This window comes from Monodon monoceros, unplaced genomic scaffold (assembly GCF_005190385.1).
Source record: "Monodon monoceros isolate NGI ecotype Baffin Bay Population unplaced genomic scaffold, NGI_Narwhal_1 Super_Scaffold_12, whole genome shotgun sequence".
NCBI classification, from domain to species: Eukaryota; Metazoa; Chordata; class Mammalia; order Artiodactyla; family Monodontidae; genus Monodon; species Monodon monoceros.
Window position 1 is genome coordinate 12,425,046 of NW_021703768.1, and position 24,872 is coordinate 12,449,917.

Below are 24,872 nucleotides of genomic sequence, written 5' to 3' on the forward strand. Positions count from 1 at the left end.
AACAAAAGAATTTAGGGAGTGTCTATTTTTAAACAGGTTTCTGTGCACCAAGGCAGTTGTGAAAAGATTTACTTTCCAAAATCAAGCCCACTTTAGGCTTAGGACCAGGTTCTAACTATCTAAAAATATTGAATGATAACAGAAAGTGTTCCAAATGTGGCTACTCTGATTCAGTTTAAAAAGAAGTATTTACAGAAAAGAGTATAAAAGTTTTTCTGAATTTAATGGAAGCAAGCTTCCAGTCTTCCCTTGCCAAATATATTTGGTTATAGTGTAGCTCCTTCACATATTTGCCTTTTTAATTTCAAGATTTGTCAATTTTACCTTCAAAACAGATCATTTTTTAAACTGTAAAAAGTATTCAACATATGCAGAAATAAAAAGCATTTAGAAATTAGTTGAGATCAAGGTAATTCTTCTCTTTATCTGTTTAGCTAAATGAATCTAGTGCTCTTTTTGAATAAGAATAGTTGATAAGTATATAAGTGAAATGTACTCATTATGCTTGGATTTGGGGTAGATTCCAATCCATCATTGCCCTGGTACATATCAATGACTATATAAAAATTCAAATGCAATGTCAAACCCAAACCCCAAGGGAAAGAGTTCATTTCCCAAGAGAACAGTGATAGCTTAACATAAAATTTTCTCTGGAGTACATCAGCATTAAATTAGTACTGCTGAAACAACACATTGAGGTTTTACAGTAACACCTGGAAGTTCCTTCTAATGTACATATAAATAGAATCACAGAAGCTTTCTGTTTTACCTCATTGTTTTATGGCCTTACAAATTTAATGAACCAAATGAAAACAGAATCTCTGTTCCACATCGCATTCTTTACCTCTAAGTAAGATAAAATCTATTCTCACTTTCAAGGTAGAGTTTTATGGATCCATACTTCTTAAGTCACATTTAAGGAAATCATCTCTTAACCAATTTTGGAGGTTGTCTCTCTTCATCTTGTACAGGAAACTCCAGCAGATTTAATATTGGCATTCATCATCTAGTCAAACCCTTCACATGCTCTTCAAACCAATCAAATTTGGGATCCTCAACAGTTTCTGTCAATAAAATAAGGTGTGGAACTTGCAGATTCATTCAATGAAGACCTGTTGTTGTTTTTTCCCTTGTCACACTGGATGTCTGGATGCCATCTGAATTGGGTTTAGAGGATGGGGAAGTATAGATGTTTCCTGGCCCGGAGTCTTTTAAAAGTAGAGATGTAGAAGGGAGACCGAGGTCACCAAGAGACTGGCTGTTGACTGCAGAGCACCGTCACTTGCCTTGGTGGTGGCATTCGCTGGATTGGGGGCAGCTGACGTGTGCTGGGAGGAGTTACTTGAAGGTGTTACAACAGCTGTTTGATTTGAATAAATCTGCGTAGGTAAGAGCAGTGCCAGAAGCAGCAGCCCCAGTCCGAGCCTGGCCACCATCGTCCTGCCCAGGTCTGCTCCATCAGTGCGCAGTACGTCTCACTGCTACACTTATTTTACACACAGCATGATAATTACTTCTCCAGGCTTTTTTTTTCTCTTTGTTTAGAGGTAACTAGATAAGCAGTTTTTAGGAGACAGTCACAGACACCCATTACTAATGCCTAGAACATTTGCGGAAGCTTCAAGACCATTTGTAACACCACTGAAAACATTTTCAATAACTGGAAAAATTTTGAAATGTAAATTGCTCTTGATGTTATATTTTAAAAGCAATTTTGTTTGGAAATATTAGTGCAGTCTACAAAGGAACATCAAATCATACTGCTAAGGGGACTAACAGCCATTGAAGCTTCAGCAGTAAACTGGAGATTTCTCATTCTTTTCTTTCTGCTTGCCCTCCTTTCTTCCTGCCTTCCTTCCTTTGTTCTGATATATATGTGGGATACAATACTGAGCGCAAACAGTCATTATCTGCTGTAATCCAGTGAGACAATCAGATATTAAGCAAATAATTACACAAAAAAAGTAAAACTTTAGAATAGGTAGAAATATGAGAGCATCTGACAAGGGATTTGACATAATCAGGGGGTCAAATGAGAGTTTTCAGTGCCTTTCAGACATCCAAGGAGAGTTGGATAGGTGATTGGTTAGATGGCTAAAGTCAAAAGATTGGTTGTAGTTAATAGATTGATTATAGGCTAGAGCTATCCTGATTAACACTTGTTTTCTTTGCGTGATCATTTGAGATGGCCTGGATGAAATGCATTCTTCCAAGTAATAATTCCCAAGCATGTGACACAGTGGTTGTATGAATGTGGTCTTCACTGAGCTGGAGTTTAGTCTGATTGAAGGGGAAGGATAGGTGTGCTTGCAATAGTTATGTGGAAAGCCCTATACAATTCAAAGCCAAAATGAGAACCAAGACAGTGGCTGATGCAGGGGCCCAAAGGAGACAATCAGGGGCTCCTGGCATAGAGTTAGGAAAGGGGGAGGAGGAAGGAAGAGAAAAATCATCCTTGTGAGGGATCAACTATGTCAAAGCAAATATCCACATAGAAAGAAGAAAGATCTTGGCATGTACAGGGATGCCATGAAATAGAATAGTTGTGAAGTTATTCCGGTGAGCGCATGCAGGTTAGGATTTCAACATATGAATTTTGAGGGAAAACAAACATTTAGTCTATAACATTCTGTATATACCTGAATTGAAATGAAAAAAAGTATCTGTGAGTCATTTATATGATCAACATCAACTAGTAGCCACCAAGTGAAGAATAAAACATTCGAAATATATCTAAATGTATTAAATACACTTGTCATCACAGAAATAATCCATTGTTAAGAAAGGTCTTTTGATATCATACATAGAAAATGAAAAGCGGCTTTCTTTTTTTGTAGCATATTTAAATACTAGCTCTTTTGTGATTATATGCCCCTGAAGGCAAATTATTCCAGAAATAAACAAGGTAGAAGGCTTTTCTTAAACAAATGATTCTTGAAAATGGCAAACTTCACAGTTATTTAATTTTTCATTGTTCTTTGTTGCACTAATCAACCCCTTTCTCTTTGTTTCTCAATGAAGAATTCACTTTCCAAAAAGGAAAGGAAAAAAAGGTTCTCTAAAAAGGCACATAACCTCTCTAAGCAAGGCTTTACTCCTGCGTAAAACAAGGACAGCAGGGGCTGGCGTCATGACTGCTGCAGCCAGGGGGCGCTCCAAGCAACGCACATCTATCAACTCAATTCTTATCACTGTGAGGTGGCTGTCCTCTCCTTCTAGGTGAGGAAACAGGTTGGGCCACTTGCCAGTGATCACATGCCGAAGGAATGAGGACAAAGGGAGGGTTCGAACCCAGGGACTTTGGAACCAACATCTGTGCCTTTGGCCACCATGCTGCACTGTCCTATATAAACATGCCAAGCCTACCTTCTAGGATTCTTCTGCAGACCAAGCCAGACAAATCACATGAAGTACTTAATACACTTTAAGGAGTGATGCAAAAGTAAGTTAACATTTTTATTAAAGTGAGTGATCCCAGGATGAAAGGAAACGTCCAAGGCTGTTGGAGATAACATTACCACAAACCTTCACTCAGTTGCCTGATTTGAGATGTCAAATAAATTGGAGGGGAAAAAAAAGAGAAAGAATTTGCATGTTTCATAGTACCATAAAACATTGTTACTGACATTATGTCTCACCACAAGTAAAATAAAGTCTTGATAATATGAGATACCTTAAACTCTGGTATCTGATTAAATCACACGTGAAAAGTATAACTTATTTTGTGAATGAGGCTGTATTGGCTCAGGCTATGAAAATTTTATTTAAACTCCCTTTATATTTTTGGGTGGACACAAGTCACATTTAGTGTATTATCTGTCTTTTCCTGAGGAATTCTGAAATCATTTTTTTCTAATTCATTTGAAAGGCTGCAATGAACAAAAATAGTTGTTTCATCTTGAATCTAGGATTATTCTATCAGTAAACATAGCAGCCTCAAATTTATACTTTTATTACTATCCCTTTTGACATCACATTGCTTTCCATCATTTACTTGTAAATGTAGCAGACATGAGCCACACCCACATAAAATATCATAGGATAACATCCACAAAAATAGAAATGTATGATACATGGTTAAATAGTTGCAAGGATATTATGAAAATTGTGAAAAAAATAAATGTTAGAAATTGTTCTATATCAATGTAAAGCATGATAATTATCATTGTTTTAAAAACTTGTAAATAGCTTGATATCCATGAAACAGTCATAAATTTCAGCATCTTTTTATTTTTTTCCCTTGTGTCATATTTTAGAGATGTATTTTATTTTCTTCTCTTTCTGTAACCTACTTAGAGTCATCAAAGTAACTTGAACTTGGTTGACCATTGGTTTAACAAGCAAGAAGTTTGTGTGGTAAGCAGTGGAACATCTAATGATGTGCGATCAAAAGTGCAACCAAAGTGAAGTGGCAACATTGAAAAGACTCTTAAAGGTGCATTATCCTAAATCCTCTCCAGGGGTGCCCTTATTTAAGTGATTTCACTCCATCAGTGGGTGACCCTCGGGTAACTAGAAATATCTAAGACACTGCATAGCCTGAATTCCAACACAGTCATTATATGAAGGGATAAGGTACATAGTAATTTTTTCAAGAGCTAAATGATATTTTAATTTATTGTGTTTAAGGATGAAGTAATAATTATTGAAAAATTTATTAAGCACTAACTATGCTTCAAGTACTGTACTAAGAGCTTTATACACATTACAGTAAGAAGAAAAAGATCCTAATCAACTACACATTCAAGGGACTTATGTGGACTTAGGAGTGAGATGGCTCGTTAGGAACCTGGGTTTGGTTTGGAGGTATTTGATGATATTTTATACCAGGAAGCTAAGAATTCTTCTATTTGGATTTTTCACTGAGGCTGAGGACAATGAATAGGAAAAGTAGAAATGAAAGGCATTTTATTAATAGTAGACCACTGACTAACACCCTCCCAAAGCAAAATTCCTGGTGAAACTGGACAGGAGCCCACAGCTCAAGCTAGAAGCCTAACGAAGCCTTGAGTTTCCAAAGTCCTTGTCTGGATTTCTGCAGAGCCTCCGGTGATGGCATAGTAAAGCATAGATGTGAGAAGGGAACAGAGAAGAAATATAGGCCCCAAGGGAACCAGAGTTCACTTACTAATATCACAGAATAGTCAGAGAAGCAGAGACTAACCACATCCACATAAAATACCATAGAATACTGTTCATAAAAGTATAAATATATGGTACATAGTAAAAAAAAATACAATTTCATAATGTCTTAACACGTTGCTCTCAATGTACGGAAGATAAAGTAGTCAGAAAGCATTTCACAAAGCGTGCCATCCTAGTTGGGGAAGTGTGCTGGTTAATTTTATGTGTCAGCTTGGTTAGGCTATGGTGCCCAGTTGTTTGGTCAAACATTAGGCTAGATGTTGCTCTGAAGGTATTTTATAGCTGTGATTTACATTTACAATCAGCTGACTTTAAGTAAAGCAGCAACCTTCAACCAATCAGTTGAAGGCTTTAAGTGCGAAAACTGAAGTTTCCAAAGAAGAAGGAATTCTGACTCAAAACTAACATAGAAACCCTGCTTGAGTTCCCAAACTCCTAGCCTGCCCTGCAGATTTTGGACTAAAGATTACAACATAACTCCTACCTGGATTTTCAGTCTGCTTCTCTTCCCTACAGATTTTGGACTTACCAACTGCAAAATCATGTTTAAGCCAATTCCTTCAAATAAACACCAATCAACCAATCTAGAAAGAGAAGACAGAAAGAGCTGAACTCAAATATGTGGGATGATTAATTCGATAAGGTAGAGATAGGGACACTTGAGAAATACTATTTAAATGCTTAAAATACATAACAATATATTTTATAACCTATCTATGACATATTGGTTTCATCTGGCTAAAAACTACTTAAAATGATTGTATTTACGACTGTAAAGAAATTCACAATACGTTCCCACCAACAGAACATTTTCTAAGTCACAATGCATTAGTAATTTAAAACAAATACATATGAAAACTCAAAAGACAAAAATAATTTTTAAATGAATATAATACAACCAAAAATCTCCTAAACTACTCCTGGGTCAAGGGGAAATTTAAGTCTCTAATTATAGAGATCTTTGAGAATGAGATATATACCCAATGGATATATTTGGCTTCTTTACATAATGTGTCCCCCCAAAATTCATATGTTGGGGCCCTAATCCTTAGTGTGATAGTATTTAGAAGTGAGGTCTTTGGAAGGCAATTGGATTTGTACAAGGTCATGGAGGTGGAGCCCCCATGATGGGATTGGTGCCCATATAAGGAGATGAAGAGACAACAGCTCTCTCTCAGCCTTGTGTGCATACAGTGGGAAGGTGGCTATCTACAAGCTAGGGAGAGGGTCCTCACCGGAATCTGGCACCCTGATCTCACACTTCCAGCCTCCAAAACTGGGAGAAATAAATATTTGTTGTTTAAGCCACCCAGTCTATTGGTATTTTGCAGTTGGAGCTAAGACACTTACCCTGCTGAAAAAAGCCAACCAAAAGAAAATGGTTGGGAAAATTTTATAGGACTGCAGGAAAATCACGAGGCATTTTAACTGCATGTTCCAAATGTCAAGAATCTGTAACTTTTAAATATAGTGGCAGGGCAGGAATAAAGATACAGACATAGAGAACGGACTTGAGGTCATGTGGGGGAATGGGAAGATGGGATGAAGTGAGAGAGTAGCACTGACATTTATACACTATCAAATGTAAAATGGATGGCTAGAGGGAAGCAGCCGCATAGCACAGGGAGATCAGCTCGGTGGTTTGTGACCACCTAGAGGGATGGGATAGGGACAGTGGGAGGGAGGCTCAAGAGGGAGGGGATATGGGGATATGTGTATATGTATAGATGATTCACTTTGTTGTACAGCAGAAACTAACACAACATTGTAAAGCAATTTGATCTCCAATAAAGATATAAAAAATGCAATTAAAATAAAATTATGAGGATTTATGTCAACCTCTGCATATCAAGAAGAGGCCATATCAGGAAGAGAGCCCCTCGAAAACAGCACTTGCCTTGGATTGTTACTGCAGAGAAAAAACTGGGCAAAAGATAATTTTTTAAAAAAAGAAAAAAATAAATATAAAATTATGACTCTCATACACATATACAAATGAACACTTGTTACAGATTGTATTTAACTCATTAATCAGGAAACATGAAGGGTCCCAACCAGTTCAAGAAGTTAATGTTAGAAAGTTACAGAATTCACTTGCATGCCTATAGACAAGAATTATCTTGCATTGCTACCAGTTACCCACAACTTATATAGTTGTAGCATAGGTCCCATAGACTCAGAATCATATCATGTCTTTCAGACAGAAAATTAGGTAGATGCCCTAGCAAATCATTGTAGATACAGGATTTGACAGCTCTGGTTTTATTGACTTCTATGTAATATGAATAGTCTGCTACAGCTGATTTCCCTCATCCCTATCCACTTAAAAAGTCATGATATTTATCCATTCAAGTTGAATTGTTGATATTGGATTGACCAAAAATTTCGTTCGGGTTTTTCCATAACCAATACATGGAAAACCCAAACGAACTTTTTGGCCAACCCGATATTTACATTACAGACTGAAGAGAAATCCACAACCCACTCCAACCAGGCTCTTTATAATTTTTGAATACCATGTTAGCTTCCATCCATCCTAAAAATCTTCCCTAAACCCTCAAACTATACAGCAAAACCAAGCAATACTCAGACATGAGAAAGGAAAAAAGAGTAATAGAGAAAATTTATGTAAGGACTGAACATCTTTCTCCTCTTCATTCTGGATTCAATATTCTTTAGGAATTCTTCTGGTGTGTTTTTTCCCCTTCCATGTGCAAATTCTTAATGAGTATGACCATCAGCATTTGTTTCTCTCTAGTTGCCCTGTCCTGGATTTCTAGGCATCTTAATATTTGTAACAAATTCCTTTAAATTGGATGAGAGAGATGTATATACATGGAAAAGGGCTCAGAAGAGTCAATATATCCTTGGTTATTTATAACTATATGGATAGTGGAATTATGGGTATTTTAATTTTCATATTTTTGCTTTATTTATTCCCTGCTTTTTCTACAATGAAACTATAGTGATTAGAATTGAGAATCGGTATTTTCTATCTGAATTTTTTAAAGACCATGGAACAATTTAGATGTCTCTTAGAAGTTTATGTTTGTTTTTTCTGAATGTACCATGTAGAAAGCCTTAGGCCAGGAATTTACTTAATGTACTCCTCATGAAAGAATTGCAAAGTTTATAATTCTAATAATTAATTGTACCTTGCTTATGTTCAGGGAAAACAAGTCCCACTTATTCCACCTCAAGAAAATGATGGGTGTATTCTTTATGAAGTTTCAGTAACTTCCTATAGTTATTGAATTAAACATCACCATCACCACAACCACCATCATCATAGCTAATTATAAACGTTTCATATGCGAGATTCCATTTCAGGTACTGTATAGATATCTCACCAATCCTCATAACAACCTGTGTGGTATACACCCCATCTCACAGATGACAGCATTGACTTGGGGAGAAGTTAAGTGCCTTGCTCTTTTGGATCACACAGCTAGATAGTGCTGGAACCAGGATTTGATCTCAGATGACAGACTCCAGATCCCAAGTTTCCAACTCCCAATCTTTCTGTTTTGCAATTGTGTGAAGCATGTGAACAAAAAGGAGAGCTGGAATAATGACAGCTAATGTGAAGGACACACACTTAAAACCAAGCAGAAATGGGGAGCACTTCCCCTCCCCTGCATATGAGTTTACATTTATGAGCTCTACATCTTTCCCAGCATGAGTACCTGAAAGTGTGCACATAAAACTTGCCCTAGAGGTTTTCTGTTACGTCATATTTCTACATCAGGCCAAATGGCACATGGTTAAAGAATGCTATGAATCCTTGAACATAAACTTCATGTACAATATAGGTGGAAGTGGAACAAAAGTCCAAATCTACTTTCAGTTGAGGGTGAAGGTAGAGTCCATGGTCAGTGAGCACCCTGGGATTTTAGGGCATATCCTGCCTTCACAACCCACATACTATCCCTCTCCTTCTCTACCTTGTAGGCCCATTTTCAATCATTTCCACAACCTACTCAACCATAACCACCTTGTCTTTCTGCCATGTCCACCTTACCATTTACCAACCCTGGGGAAAGCTGACCATCTGTTGTTGTTTATTTCCCACTCCCACTTCTGAGCTGCAAAGAATTAAAAGAAAAGAAACAAAGCCAGGAGAGTTGACTGTAAGTTCTCATTATCTCAACTTGAGCTTGCAGAAATATTCACTAGCAATTTTCTTTCAGTTCTGTATTATTTCCCTTTCCTGCAGTCTCTAACATCATAAAATTTTCCCCCTCACTCCATCCTTCCACCTCTACTCCCTCCCTCACTCTCAACAAATTTTCCTGAATCCTATTCTTCTTAGAAGGTTGAGACTGTCCAATATGAGTTTCTTCCGTATCCATCCTAGCCGTTACAAAATCTCTCTGGGTTCAACCTCTAGGTATTTTCATTTCTGCTCTCAAGAAATCACATCACTTCCCTTGATTACAGCAGTTCCCTCTACCTGAGCTCTTTGCCCCTCATCTTTCTGCATTTCCTTGCTTCATTCTTTATTCTTTTGCTCTTGGAAATATTTATTATCCCCCTCTTTACTTATGCTTTCAAATTTGGCCACGATTCCCTGCTATTTAAACCAAATAAGGATTACCAGCTTCTGGCTCTCCATTATCTGAGCCTTAGTATTTTCCCTCCACATCTTCCTCTTTCAACCAGTTCTTTATCACATTTATTTACTTAACAAAAATGTATGTGCACCTCTAGTACCCAGCTCTATTCTAGTAATAAAATAAGCAAACATATCTGTCCCTTAGAGCTTACATTCCGAGGAGGGAGGGGCCAAACAGGCAATAAAATGAACTTAGAAGCAAAATATACCATGTGTTAGATCATGCAAGGAAGAAAACTAAATAAGGGAAGGGAGATATAAAATGTCAGGGGACAGGATGTTGAAGTGATAGAAACGGTGACTAGGAAAGAAGCACCGGAAAGAGGATTTTTGAGTAACAGCCTAGAGGGTGTGAAAGAACTTGCTGGACAAACATTCAGGGCAAGAGAACTCCAGGTAAGGTGAAGAGTAAGTGCAAAATTCTGCAGGCTGGAGTGTACCTGATGCATACAGCAAAGAGGCCAGGGGGCTGAAATAGAGTGTATGCAGGAGAGAGTTGTAGGACACAGGTCAGACAAGTATTGGGGGTGGGGGTGGAAGAGGGAACCAGATCCAGTTAGGCTGGATCCAGCACTAGGTCACTGTAAGGACCTACTTGGTTCTGACAGTCTGTTTCAGTTAGGATAGAGAATTGACCCAAGAAAAGAGTGCTTTGGCAAAATAAGGGATTCATTTTCTCATATTTAATATGCAGATCAGAGATAAACAGTCCAGGACTGTCAGTCATTTTAATCCAAGCTCCATTTATATTTCTGTTCTGCCTTCATTAGTCTGTGGCTTCCCGCCTCAAGTTTACCTCCTGGTCACAAGATGGTTGCTGGAACTCTAGTCAGTGCCGGCATTCCAGGCAGGGACTAGCTGAATAAACCTCTTTAAAAGACATTCTCAAGAACTACCTCCTAAAGACATGTTCGTACATATCACTGGCCATCCTTATTTTATAATAGGGGTTAGAAAATGTTGAATTTTAGCTAAATACATTGCCATCTTCCCAGATTAAGAGTTCATTAAGGCAGAGATGAGCATGAGTATTGAGTAGGCAACTAGCTACCATAGATGGTTAAATTTTTTATAGCTTTTAACGAGAAAATGAAGAAGTCGGATAAGTCTAAAAGTGGAATTCTTAATTTGGTGGTTATTTTATCCACAAAATAAATGCACATGATGACGAATGCTATTTAAAATAAATAAGTAAACCAATTTTGGGAACTATTTCCATCAGTAGGAAAATTTTTTCTGAACTTGGAAAGCTCTTTTATTTTCGTATGGGAACACAACTGAAATCATGACTCTCCAAGATGATTATGAGCAAAGAAGTACTCAAGAGAGACATGGGTATCCTCTATAATTAATATGGCAGAGAAAAATATTGCCATGATGACAAGCCAGTCCACAAAGTGTGAACCAAGTTGATATCCTCTGAAACACTGGTGTCCAAAAATCCTTAGGAGAGATCGCTGTGCTTGAATATCACTTTGCCAACTTCAAATGTTACATATATGTGTGGCAATATTATGTAGAGGTCAAGAGAGAAAAAATAGTTACAAGGTATAGCTAAGTATTCATAAATTTACAATGTAGAGGCGATATTAAAAGGAGAGAAAAACCTCCAGTGTCTCTGCTGGCATGCTGAGTAGAGACAGGAGGCAGATACATCTGCAATTTTAAATTCTTCTAAAATAAGAAAACTCATCATTTCTAGACTCTTTATTTTTTAAATCATCTGTTGAGGTCATAAAATCTACTGAAGCCCTTTCTGTTCTCACTTCCAAGGTGATTTATTTCATAAAACTATTCCAGATCCTGTAAGGTGGTTTTCACCAACAAGATGATACAACCTTGAAAGGGAGGGGAAATTCCGTTTCTGTCTTCAGGAAGCAGTAACCCAGAGTCATTCTCTGTGGGTGCTACATGAACATTAATTAATAATGAATGGAGGATACTTTACCATCTGTTCAGCACTGATTCAAAATATACTGTTGTTACTTAATTGGATTATGTTTAGTCCTGTAGTTTTCAGCTGGGTGAACACTAATGGCTGGATCTGTGAAATGCTCTGGCAAATCATAACTCCTGTTTTGAAATCCTTGTCTAGAGGGGTGGCTAGTTATCGAATGATAAGTACATCCGAATAGCAATGAAAGAAGGTCTTTTCTAACATTTGGTTTTCTTAAAGTGATAAAGCATTCCCTCTTCAGTAGAATAATTCAGGTCACGTATAACAAGTGACAGCCTAGAGGAGTAGGAGCTGATGGAGGAAAGACAAGGAAAAAAATTTTTAAGGAAAAAAACAAATGGGATTTACATATATGGTAAGTAGCACAACACTGTCTCTCTTTTTTTTTGTCATTAACCCACCCCCAGCACTTCCTAGCACGTTTGTATCAGAGTTGCCGTGTTGTGCTGCCCTCTGTATGTGCCACAGTGCGCAGAGGGACCAGCAAATGAAATTTCAATTCAGATATAAGACTTATAATCATAACATGATAGTCATTTCTTTATGAAGGAGAAATTGGGCTGTTTTTAAAATTACTTAAGGCAAGAGGCTTCTGAGAGGTTACATTACTTTTTTTTTTCTAACTTTCAAATTAGAATTAAGAATAAGAAGTAAAGATATTTATTTAGGTGCCCAAGGGGAGCTGTGGTTCAGGTTTAGTGTACTCTTTTTCAGTTCGTGGATTGCATGCTAGAGTAACTTATCAACAGCCCCAAGTGCTTTATTTGCCCCAGTGAAGGACTTTATTAAAGGTGTGATTTCCCCTAGTCCACTTTCAGCAGCTCCAATGCAGCATAACCATCTTAGACATTTAAGACACCCTATTTAAAAGACAATCAAAATCATGCTTCCACGAGGCATGCTCAGATTAGCAGAGTGTATTACAGAAGCCAATTGCTAGAGTTCCAATCCTAGTTCCACCTCATATCAGGTATGTGACCTTAGCCTCTGTAAGGCTCAGTTATCCCTCAAAAGACAAGTGAACATTTTAATAAAATCTACATCACAAGGTCGGTTTGAGTATCACATTAAATAATGCATACAAGGTGTTTTGTACAATACCTAGCATTTCCCATGTTTTCTAAAACATGTGTAATATAGAAGTTGCCGACCACACCTCTTGTGCTATGGGAACCCTAACTGCTGTCACTCACCCAGGCCTCTCTGAAGGGTCATTTGTACATGGATCCCATGACTTGAAGCCCGGCCAAGGTGAATTTGACCAGGGCAGGGAGCCTGGTACAAGGACAAGTAATCTATAGGCTGATGAGAGAGCCGTAAGGTGGCCTAAGGCTAAATCTTTGCTCTAAAGGTATAACTGCAATTAACAAAACCAACCGAAAAACGCTCTTGGGCAGGAAGAATGAGACATATCAGAAGAATCCAGTGGTGACTATGGTAGAAGCTAAATGATACATATGTGGGGGACGGTCAGTATAAGACATGAGGGAACAGAAGGTACAAATAAGCAGAAGCACGAGGCAAGGAGAGAGTCAGCCTGTAGTGGCAACTGGTAGGAGAGGGCCAGACAGTGAGAACAGGAGTCAACACAGTGAGTTTAGAGCAGGACAAAATAAATGCTGGTTGCTAAGGAGGCCACAGAATACGCTGGCGTCTGTGCCATTCTCTCCAGCTGGGCCCATCCTGCCTGCGCACAGGGCAGAGGGCGTATGTCTGGGGCAGAGGGCGTATGTCTGGAGGTCCGTTGCCCAGATTACTCAGAAACCAGGTCCGCGAGCCTTCCCTTCTCCTTAGTCTTCGGGCTCCAGGGTTTCCACACAAGCAGCAATGCTGAAGAGAAGCCACAATGTAAAAGCATAGCTGCCTGCTTTATTGCCCCTGTGGACTTTGGCAGAGCCAGCAGGAAGAGCTATAATTTTCCAGTCCCCAGAAACTACCTGAAAAGCGCTGGCTCAAATCAGCCCTGTGTACATAGTGTCTCGGTCCCTGACTTTCTCTGATTCCCTGGCTCCCTCATCCAGACCTTCACTTCCTCGGTTCTTCCTACATTTGTATGTGCGCTAATTGCTACAGCAAGCACCTCATTCTCATAATATTTTTCAGTTATTCTGTTTTCCTGACTAATACTACTTCTAACCCTAATTAATAATAATTTAAAGGGCTGGTGGGTTTTTGTTTGTTTGTTTGAGTGTTTACCTTATACCAGATGCTGGTCTGAGATTGCTACATGAATTCAATCTTTTATTCCCCACAAAAATTAAATCAGTTGGTATTGCCATAATCTCCATTTTATAGGTGAAGAAATTACAGGGCGGCAATTCTAAGTAATTAGTTCAATATCATTTCCCCTAAAGTTTATAAGTATGGCTGTTCATGTTTTATTTGCTTCTCACTATGTCATTACAATAAGTCCAAATACCCCATTTAATGTGTATGTGCGTTGGTTTCTTGAAACCTTATAAAAAGCCTGGCTGAAATTCTTTAATCTATTTTCATATGTATGTGTCCTTACATATTTTTTCTTTGAAAGTCAGTACAAAGAGATTACTTACTAATGCAGATTCATAAAGAATCACACTTATGTCCAATACAAATGGCATTGATGCAATTAAGAAACGGGGCCAGTGTGGCATTACAAACAGAAGCAGGGGCAAAGTGATAGGAGGTGAAGTCAGAGTAGTAGCTGGTGACAAGATCATATAAGGCCTAGCAGGATGTGGTGGGGATCTTGGTAAGGTCAACAGGACAGCAATCCTTTGCAGATTTTGAACAGGGGTAGGGCATAACACGATTTGTGTTTTAAATGGATAACTCTGGCTGCTATTTGGAGAAAAAAAACAGTTGAGATGTGAGGGTAGAAGGAGGAAGACCAACTAGCAATCTGTTACAATCATCCAAACAATAAACATTGGTGGCTTTGATTAGACAAGAAGGGGTGAGCAGGTCAAGAAGTGATGAGATTCTGGCTCTGTTGAAGAGGTAACTGACAAGATTTGCTGATGGTCTGGATGTGATGTGTGCATTACTTTTCTATTGCTGCACAACAAATTAGCACAAAATTAGCAGCTTAAAGTAGCAGCCATTTGTTATCCTGCAGTTTCTGTGCATCAGGAGTCCAAGCATGGCTCATGCAAGTTCTGTCTTCAGGGCCTCACGAAGGTGAAGTCAAGTGTTACCTAGGCTACATCCCTATGTGAAAGCCCAAGAAGGGAAGGATCCACTTTATAGCCTCCTCAGGGTGTAGGCAGAATTACTTTCCTTGCAGCTGTAGAACTCATGGCATCCTGCTTCTCCAAAGCCAGCAAAAAAGATAAAGAAAGACTCTGCTATTTGAACAATTCTCTGTCTTCAGGGAACGTCCAGGTCCTCTAATAATAGGCTCGCCTAACCAGGTCAGGGCCACCCAGGGTAATCTCCCCTCTGATTAGCTCAAAGTCAACTTCTTAAGGATCTGATCTCTTGACTTTTACCACACAGCGTAACATAATCGTGGGTGTTATATCCCATGCACTGTGTATGCCATATTCTATAGCATAGAAGCACATCGTGGGTCCCCGAGGCCACAGCATGTTATTTCCCACTCACACTCAAGAGTAAAGGATTTCACAAGGATATGGATACAAGGGGGCAGAATCATGGGGTGCACCCTAGGGTATGACCACCAGAAATTGTAAGAGAAAAAGAAGGGGCCTGGATGGCTGCAGGTCTTTCACCCAAGCAACTATAAGAATTGAGCTTCCATTGACTAAAATAGAGAAGATGGAATAGAAGGTTTGACATGGGAGTGGAAAACCAAGAGTTTGGTTTCAGGAATATTGTATTTAAGATGTTTATTTGACATACCAGTGGAGATGTCAAACTGGGCATATGCAAATTGCAGGCGACATGGGAAGACTGCATGACTGTCCAGGCAGAAACTAACATGTGGTACCTGCCTGGGTGAATTATCCACATTGCAGATTCCTTGCCTTCCATCTCGATAGTTCTGAAATGTGACTGGGTCAGTGTTCCACAACTGATCAGCCTGAGTCTGCTCACTCATAAAAGACTAAAGAAAACAATAACAAGAACATATCAATTCACTGTAGCAAATGTCACTATAAAGCAGACTGGATATTCACATAAATATAGTGAGCACTTCCCCTATACAGGTCTGGGGTGGACACTGCTAATCTAATGACTCCCATTTTTCTAGGAATAGACTATAACTGACTACTTGTCCTACCAATGGACATATTCTTTCCTTAACTCAGAAAATGTCCCCCTTTCTTTTCTTCTTACCAACCACTCTTGAAATATGACCTACTTCCATAAGAAGTAGTGGCTCATTACAATGATAATTTCTAAAAGGATGGAAAGGCTTTTTAATAGAAGGATGGAAAGTATAGGAACCTTGGAAAAGTCTCACCACTACCACATATCATTCTGAAATGTGTCCTGAGTAAGATGACTCCCTCTTGAGAATCCCCGCTTTGGTTTTTAATAGAATGCTGCTCTTAAATGTTATATATTAATTTAATAACTCTCCAAGAACAGTTTGTCACTTTATTTTAAATTTCTTGAGGTTCTCCTAATTGTGGCCACAGTGTCCATACCTAATAAGGTATACATAATTTCCAATTTTACAGATGAAAAGTGAAGCTCAAAAAAGTTAAACAACATCCCTAAATCCCACATCTAGACAGGATCAGGGAAGTTCAAGCTCAAATCTAGAAAACCTCAAAGGCACTCATTCTTTCTTAAACAACTACAATTTTAAAACTGTGCTCTATGGAGGCTAGAGTATAAGGGAGTTATGGTGGTGGGGAGGTGGGGAATAAGTTTAAAAAATTAGGAAATTCTTTCTTCCTATGCAGAATAATTAGAAGTTAGTTGAATAGTCCTAGAAAACAATTGTCTATCATTCTTCCAATATAGTTTCAATAAGTGGAATAAGCAGATTAATACGTCTCCAAATCCCTATTTCCTCCTGAAATCACCATTGATCCTTCAATATCTAAGTTCAAATGACTCTTTAGTAAACCCCAGACAAAATCAATAGCCCTCTCATAACGTTCAAGACATGAATCTATTTTAGTACTTACTATATTTATTATAATTATGTCCCTCTCTGGCTGTCTCCCTCACTAGTCTAGGAGTATCTTGAAGGTGGATGGTGTGTCTCAAGAAGCTTTATATCTTCAGCACCTAGGACAGTTCACCTGAGCCTAAAGGGACGGTTGAATGAATGAAGGAAAGAATGAACAAATGAAAAAGCAAACGAACAGTGTTTTATGACCTATCACTGTCACTATTATTGCAATAATACAATGCCAAGGACAGAATTCTCCAAGATGGAATTTTCTTCTATTTGATTAAACCAAACAAGAAACAACTTAAAATGTAGATTCCAATTTACATCCTGAAATATGTATAGCTTTAAATAAATGAAATGGCTCTTAGTTATGGAGTATAAGTTTACTCTGTGCCAAACACTGCGCTGTGCCCTTTACATATAACATCAGGTTTTTTTTGTTTTTCCGGTACGCGGGCCTCTCACTGCTGTGGCTTCTCCCGTTGCAGAGCACAGGCTCCGGATGCGCAGGCTCAGTGGCCCTGGCTCACGGGCCCAGCTGCTCCACGGCATGTGGAATCTTCCTGGACCGGGGCACGAACCCGTGTCCCCTGCATCGGCAGGCGGACTCTCAACCACTGCGCCACCAGGGAAGCCCTCATCAGTTTTAATCTTAACAAAAGTATGAAGAAGTAGGTATTACTATCTCCATTTCCATACATAGTAACTGATTCTCAGACCATCCTGCAAAAACCACACATTTAGCACATTATACAGCCAGGATTTAAACCCAGCCTGTCTGATTCTAAAGTTCATACTCTTCACCACTAGTTTATAATACCCTTAAAAATGCTGCTAAATAAATCAAGGTCTGTGGTAATTCAATGTGGAAGAAAAGATAAAACAGAATGAAAAGCTCATTGTTTTGCTTTAGTTTCTTTGACTATTTGTTCAGTGCTTCAGGGTGTGTATACCTTGAATAGCTATTTTATTGGGGAACATTTAGAGTGACTCTCTGGGGAAGCTCTTTTATCACTGTAGCATCTCAGTGTGGCACTGGTTCCAGTTTGTCTGTCTGCTGTTTGTCTGCTGAAGCTGTTTCATCTGAGATTTCTTTGCATCTAATGTTCATGTGTGTCTTACACTGTGTCCAACCATTCTGGTAGTAGCATATGGTTAGTTTTGTTAATTGGGCTTTTTGTTATGCTGTGTCTGCAAAGCTTCTTTTAATTTATATTCAAATATTTGTCATCCTCTGGCAGCCTGTTTTGTGATGTCTGCGTTTGTTGTGTGACCCATGACTATAGCATGTTTTTCAAGCTGTGTTATGACACACCATTTGAAGATGCCCACCATGTGCTAGCTTCTTACTACAATATAATTCCTGCTCTGCCTCCTTAACTAGCCAGTAGAGTTGGCCTTAGGAGAGGGTAGGGAAAGGCAAGAGTCATTGTTTCAGCCATTCTAGGCAACTAGATTGTTAGGAATGATACAGATGGGATGAAAGTTGGATTGTTTATCAGAGACAGAGCTCTAGATGATTCATGTAGCATCAAACAGCTATAAAAGCCTCCCTTTTTAAGGAACCTCCATACTGTTCTCCATAGTGGCTGTACCAATTTACATTCCCACCAAGAGGGCAAGAGGGTTAAATTGAGTTATTTGTAGTGAGGTGGATGGACCTAGAGTCTGTCATACAGAGTGAAATAAGTCACAAAGAGAAAAACAAATACCATATGCTAACACATATATATGGAATCTAAAAAAAAAGAAAAAGAAAAGAAAGGGTTCTGAAGAACCTAGGGGCAGGACAGGAATAAAGATGCAGACGTAGAGAATGGACTTGAGGACACGAGGATGGGGAAGGGTAAGCTGGGACGAACGGAGAGAGTGGCATGGACATATATACACTACCAAATGTAGAATAGATAGCTAGTGAGAAGCAGCCGCATAGCACAGGGAGATCAGCTTGGTGCTTTGTGACCACCTAGATATGGGGATGTATGGGGATGTATGTATATGTATCACTTTGCTACAAAGCAGAAACTAACAACCATTGTAAAGCAATTATACTCCAATAAAAAAAAAAGCCTACCTTTTGTCAGGCTCTGTGCATGGGCCAGGCTCAGGAGATTTAGTAAAAGAAGATAAAGTAGGGACACCACCAAGAATAGTACTAATTCCAGACTTTTGAACCTAACTGCCTGCATTGGAATCTCAGTTCCACTAATTAACAGCTGTATGCCCTTAGACAAGATACTTTATCTCTCTCTGCCTTAGTTTTCTTGTCTATATAATGTGAGTGACAATAACCTATATTTCATAGGATTGGTGGAAAGATTAATGAACTAACACCTGTAAAGCACTTAGAATAGTGCCTGGGACACAGTAATAGTTAATATTACCCATTATTGCTATTACTTTCTTATACAATTTCTAATAAATATAGAAATCTGGTTAGTACAAGGTCTGTTGCAAAGCAGAAATAAAAAGTCCAAAAGAGTCTTACCAATATTTTCCAAACTACATTCTGGAGCAAATTAACAAATTTAAAGAAAAATGGTCCTGAGGTTACATACACGTGGAAAATTCTGAGTTGAATAGATGACTGTACACATCACAAAGTCTGCAATAGGCTGATGTATATTGTGACTCTCCAAGAGGAAAGAGAATATGCAGCCCTCAAGTTTTTTGAATACAGGAATTTCATCTAGATGTACATCTTAAAGGACAAGTTTCCATATAAAATCCTTTAGGAAGTTCTGTTCTGGGTAAAAATTATTAACAATTACAGCTAGCAATTAGAGGGAAGTTAGAGTTGCAGATATTAACCATATTCATAAATATTTAAGATTGAATTCTTGGATGTTCATGTGAAATTGCAATTATGTGACGCCCCCCCCCCACACACACACACAGAATTAATCCACAAAGCAATCTTCGGTATTGCCACAGGAGACCAAATCCTGTGACATTTTTGGTATCTCGTTCTTTCTGGAATGACATTTCTCAGAGGAGAAGCCCTAGAGCCCCCAAATCTCCAAAATAAAAGAGATAGAAAATGCAGCTGGGATCCTGCAGACTGCTGACACCTCTACACTGCTCATGTGAAATCATGAAGATAGAGAATATTGTCTCCTGGCAGAGAATGTAAAAACCTATTGATTTGCTTGTTTGTCCTATAATTTATCAAATGTTTCTCTAATTATGGGGGAGTTGAAGAAGAAAGAGGGTAAAGAGAGGACCTAAGGGAATGTAATGACAGTAGCCAGAAAGTAATAATGTCTGGCAGACAGCAATATATAGAAACATTTCCTCTTGGCTAAGGAACTCTTTTATTCGTCTTTTTTTTTTTTTCTATAAAAAAAAAGTTTGTATGGAAATATTTGACCAGTTTTAATGCAAATATAAAGCTCAAATATTCTTTCTACACTGTGATAGATGCTAAGGGGAAAATGATGAGTGTGGCACAACAGTCTCACACCTCTCCTCACAGGTAATCACACAATTTCAGTTCAGAGCGCTGAGCAAGGTAGTTTAGGAGCTGGGGAAACACATGGACGAGTCATTTAAACTCAAGCTGGCTGGGGAACAGTCAGGGGAATCCTTCCAGGGGAAGTGAAAGCTAAGCTGAGGAGTAAATAGGAGTTAGCAAGGTGATGGTACGTGGGAGGAAAGATGAGTTTTACAAAAGAGAAAAGCCTAAGGGCAAGAGAAAGAAGAACAGGGCTGAGAACTAGAAATAAGTTTCATATGATTGCAGTGCAGAGTGTAAGGAGCAGAATGATGAGAGATGAGAGGGAGAGGGAGCCCTGGGCAGATAATGAATGATTTCATGTCAGGTTAAACAGCTTGCTCTTTCTCTTGAAGATTATAGGGAGCTATGGAAGTGTCTTCAGCAGAGCAGGAACATGATCAACTGCCCTTTAGAACAACTCTAGCTGCTATGAGGAAATGAGTTTGGTTGGGAACAATATTTGTAGCCAGAAGACCATTTAGGAGACTGCGTCTGTTTAAAAAAAAAAAAAAAGGCAAGAAATGATGGTGGGAGAGATGTGAGAAATTCAGGAGGTAAAATGTGTGATTGGTTTAAAGTAGGAGATGAAAAGGGGAGGACAGATTAAAGGATGACTCACAATTTCTTAGATGTGGATGCCACTCATTGATTTCGGAGGACAGAGAAGCAGAACAAAGGTTGAAGGTAGTTCTTTTAACATGGAGACGACCAATGGGCAGTTGGAGAAGTGGATCTGGATCTCGGTTGTGAGTCATCTACGCTGGAGACACGTTTGGGTGGTGCTTAAAGAGAGTGTATTGAGAGAGAATTTCTAGGCTGATGCCCTGAAGGAGAACCAGAAGACAAAGAACCACCAGAGAGACTGAGAAGTGATGAAAATAACTGGAAAAGGAAAACCAGCAAGAAGAATAAAAAGCATGCTCAGCTGCATTGTGTGATGCAAAGAAGTGAGAAAGGTTAAGCCTGGGAAGCATCCTTTAAGTGCAACACCATTTCCACTGTTTCTGTAAACCAGTAGCAACCACAGAGTGAGCTGAAGACAGCAAAGACAAGGAAGCAGGGTGAGGATGTGCTCTCCAGAGGTGGCTGTGAATCAAGGAAGAGTGATGTAACAGGGAGCTGTAGGAAGAGGCAAGATCATGGAATGAGGGTTTCTCCTGGGATCAATTTCATTTAGAGAGGAAAGCCTTGGATGTTCAAATACTGATGAGAAGGAGACAGTAGATAGAAAAAAAATTTTTTTGGAATAGTAGATTGAGTAAGGCCTCTGCAGAGACAAGAAGGGATAAGATCCTGAGGTCAATAGCCCTTGGTTTTGTATTCATGTCAAAAAAAATCACAGACGTACGTCTATCATATCACCATTCCATGGGCCTTTTGAGTCTCCTTTGTAATAGTTGTCTGTAGTGAGCTACATGCAGACAAGACCTGTAACTATCTTACTCATTGTACCCATCATACCCACAGACGATGCTTGGTAAACATGCAGTTAGATATAACAGGTAATTTTTAGTACTTCTATAATGGAGGGTTTAAGAAAGAGGACTTGGTATAAGGACCAGAGGCCACAGCATGTCATTTCAGGACCTAAATGTTTCCCAAACTTACCAGTAGCTCAAAAACATCCTTTGCTAACTCAAACCTTAAGATGCTACCAAGAGGCAACATGGCTTAGTGTATGTTCATTCCACTGCCTTTGGACCCAGTAGGCCTGGGTTTGAGTCCCATTCTCTACCAGTTATTAGGAGTGGTGGACCTCAGATGCAGTGTTCAATATCTCTTAACCTCAGTTTCTTGCTCAGCAGAAGCTAGGAGGAAGATAGACCTGGCAGGGGGAGAGACAGGAGCTGAAGCAACCCCAGAGCAACAGAACCCTCCAATGGGCTGTCAGGGAGCAAACATTCAGAACCAAGGACTGTATATATTAGCATCCAAAAGTTTTCAGGATTTGGTAAAGAAAAATCTAACAGAGCTCTACCAAATAGCTATTTTTAGGAACTTGCTTTATTCATAACTAAGGATGATTTTTAGTAGCGTTGGAATTGTACATAAGACTGTTTAAAACATTTGTTCTCTTAAGCTCCTCTCCAGTAGACTGATGGTCCCAGCCCAGCCTCATATCACACAGCAAGTAACAAAGCTAGAATTCAAACCCATATCTAACATAAAACCTAGATCTCAAATCCCTCTTACAAATCTACTTTGAAAAGATAACCTATAGAAAGATGGGCAAGAGACTGAAAAGGCACTTCATGGAAAAAAAAAAGATATCCAATAGGTAATAAATATATGCAATGATGCTCAACATCATTGATCATCAGGGAAATGCAAAGTAAATCCACAAGGAGATACCACCAAACCCTAACATAATGGGTGAAACTTAGGAGTTGCTGGAGTAGTCAGGCATCTTATCTTAAGAACACAGGAGTCTTCTGGGGTTACTGTTTGGTTTCGTTTGGTTTGATTCAATTTATCTGTTTCAATTCTCAATTTTCCCTTCAGAGGCTAGCTGCCAGTAGGGCAAATGTTATCTTTATTGCTATGTATTTATATATTGCATATTAATATATACATATATCTATTTATTGAGTTCTACATTTCTGATATGTGCACTTTCTTGAAATATTATATCAGTACTTCAATAAAAATTCTCTAAAAACAAAGAAATAAATTTTCCTGCTCCTACTCTGCTTCTCTTCTCTTCATCTTACCTGATTTGTGGTCTACATACCCCACTGCACTGCTGTCCCTTTCTAGCTGGTGGACACTACCTTCTACCCAAGCCTTCCTCTGGAATGTGGTTGCCCTCAGTCTACACATCTTCCCTGAGAAGCCAGCTCCCCTTTCCTTTCCTAAGACCTACCCTCCCCCTTCCCACAGGGAACCCCTCTGACTGTGCTGGGTCTTCTCACAACCCCTTACTATGGTCTCTTTAGGAGAGGGGAAGAAGGAGCATGTATTCCACCATAGGTTAGCTTTCTACATATTGGATCTATTTGCCTCTTATACTCTGTATATTTCAAAATGATGTTGATATGGACCTGGCTGTTTATTTCAGAAACTTTCCAGCTAACATTTTACCATCTGGGCCACTTAGAGGATGATAGATAGATATACACATGCCCACATATATATTAACATCTTTTGATGACATCATAATGCCTCCTTTTAGTATTATCCAGGTACACAAATACCCTGTTTTATTGTGATGTCTGACACCATGAGGCAGTATTGGCCGTCTATGCGATATTTCAGAATGGACTTTTTATTACACGGGGAAAAAGAGGAGAAAGCAGCTTTCTTAAATCAGGAAGTTTCTTCTTTTTAAATTATAGATACGCTAAAATAACATCTTGCTCTGTAAGCAGAAAAGTTCTTATAATTTACCTACAAGTAGTTATGAAGCTAATACGAGAAGCCCCTGTGATTATTTTTAAGATTACTTTGCTGACACCTACTGGATAGGATCTTTTACACAAACATATAACACAAGTGAAGCAATAAAGATTCCCTAGTCTAACTGGGATGCATGACATCTTTTTTTAAATAATGAAATGGATGGGATTAACTAATTAAATTAATTTCAATTCCTTGTGTGGTCTAGATTAATTTTCTTTCCTTTCGTTTTCTTTCTTTCTTTCTTCTTTTTTTTTATGGGCAGGAAATGTATAAAGATCAAATATTTCAAATTTTTTCAGCTTGGAAAGAAAAGATATTACTTTTCTTTAATACAATAATGAATTGAGAAAGTCTATTTATACTTAACACGCTGTATCTAAATTGTCATGTTCCTGCTGGTAGATTTCCCAGTTTAACAAAACAGATGAGATGAAACAATATTATGTAATTAATCAGTTGGTATCTAATGAGAAGTTAATATGCTCTCTTTAGTCATTAGATAAAGTCCTTTTAATCCCATGCAGGTGATTATGAACATGAATTCCAAAATAAAACTAAAATTTATTTAATGGTTAACTAGAGGTAATAAAGCTATAATTTTTAGAGAAGGGATAAGATCCTGAGGTCAATAGCCCTTGGTTTTGTATTCATGTTTAAAGGGTTTTGTACTCATGTTTTAAAATTTAAAAATTTTAAAACCCTTAACAAATTTACAGCTACAATGGAACTTAAAATTTATTTAGTCTGAACATTTGATTTTTTAATTGTGCAAAGAGGGAAACCAGAACCTAAATCCCAGACCATGGCTTCATAGAGTTTCTACTGTATCATTGGCCCTTAAATATTGCCTTGTTATTTATCTCTTGATATCAACTCTTTGCATTATATAATGGATTAAGATCATTCATTCAACTCCTTGGTTTATCAGATGCTCACAATGGAGCAGATGATCTGGTGACAAATTTAGAAAAAAAGGTATTATCTAGTGATGCATAATCAATAACCACAAACATAGCAGCATGAAACAACACATTTATTACGCATAGTTTCTGTAAATAGTATCTATAGTTTCTGTGGGTCAGGAGTCCAAGCATGGCTTAGCTGGGTCCTCTGCCTCAGGGTCTGACAAGCCTGAAACCAAGATGCTGGTTGGGGTTGTGGTCTCACCAGAGGCTCAGCTGGGGGA

The 24,872-nt window shown here is 38.5% G+C and overlaps 1 protein-coding gene across 1 annotated transcript; it reads right to left on the reverse strand.

Moving 5' to 3' along the window:
* Positions 1–1,211: 1,211 nt before the first annotated feature.
* Positions 1,212–21,042, reverse strand: LOC114892046 (signal transducer CD24-like). The gene is made up of 2 exons (XM_029216789.1): positions 20,907–21,042; positions 1,212–1,450 (listed from the first exon to the last, which is right to left on the reverse strand). The coding sequence occupies exons 1-2, from the start codon at positions 21,040–21,042 to the stop codon at positions 1,212–1,214; spliced, it is 375 nt and encodes a 124-aa protein (XP_029072622.1).
* Between the last annotated feature and the right edge of the window lie 3,830 nt (positions 21,043–24,872).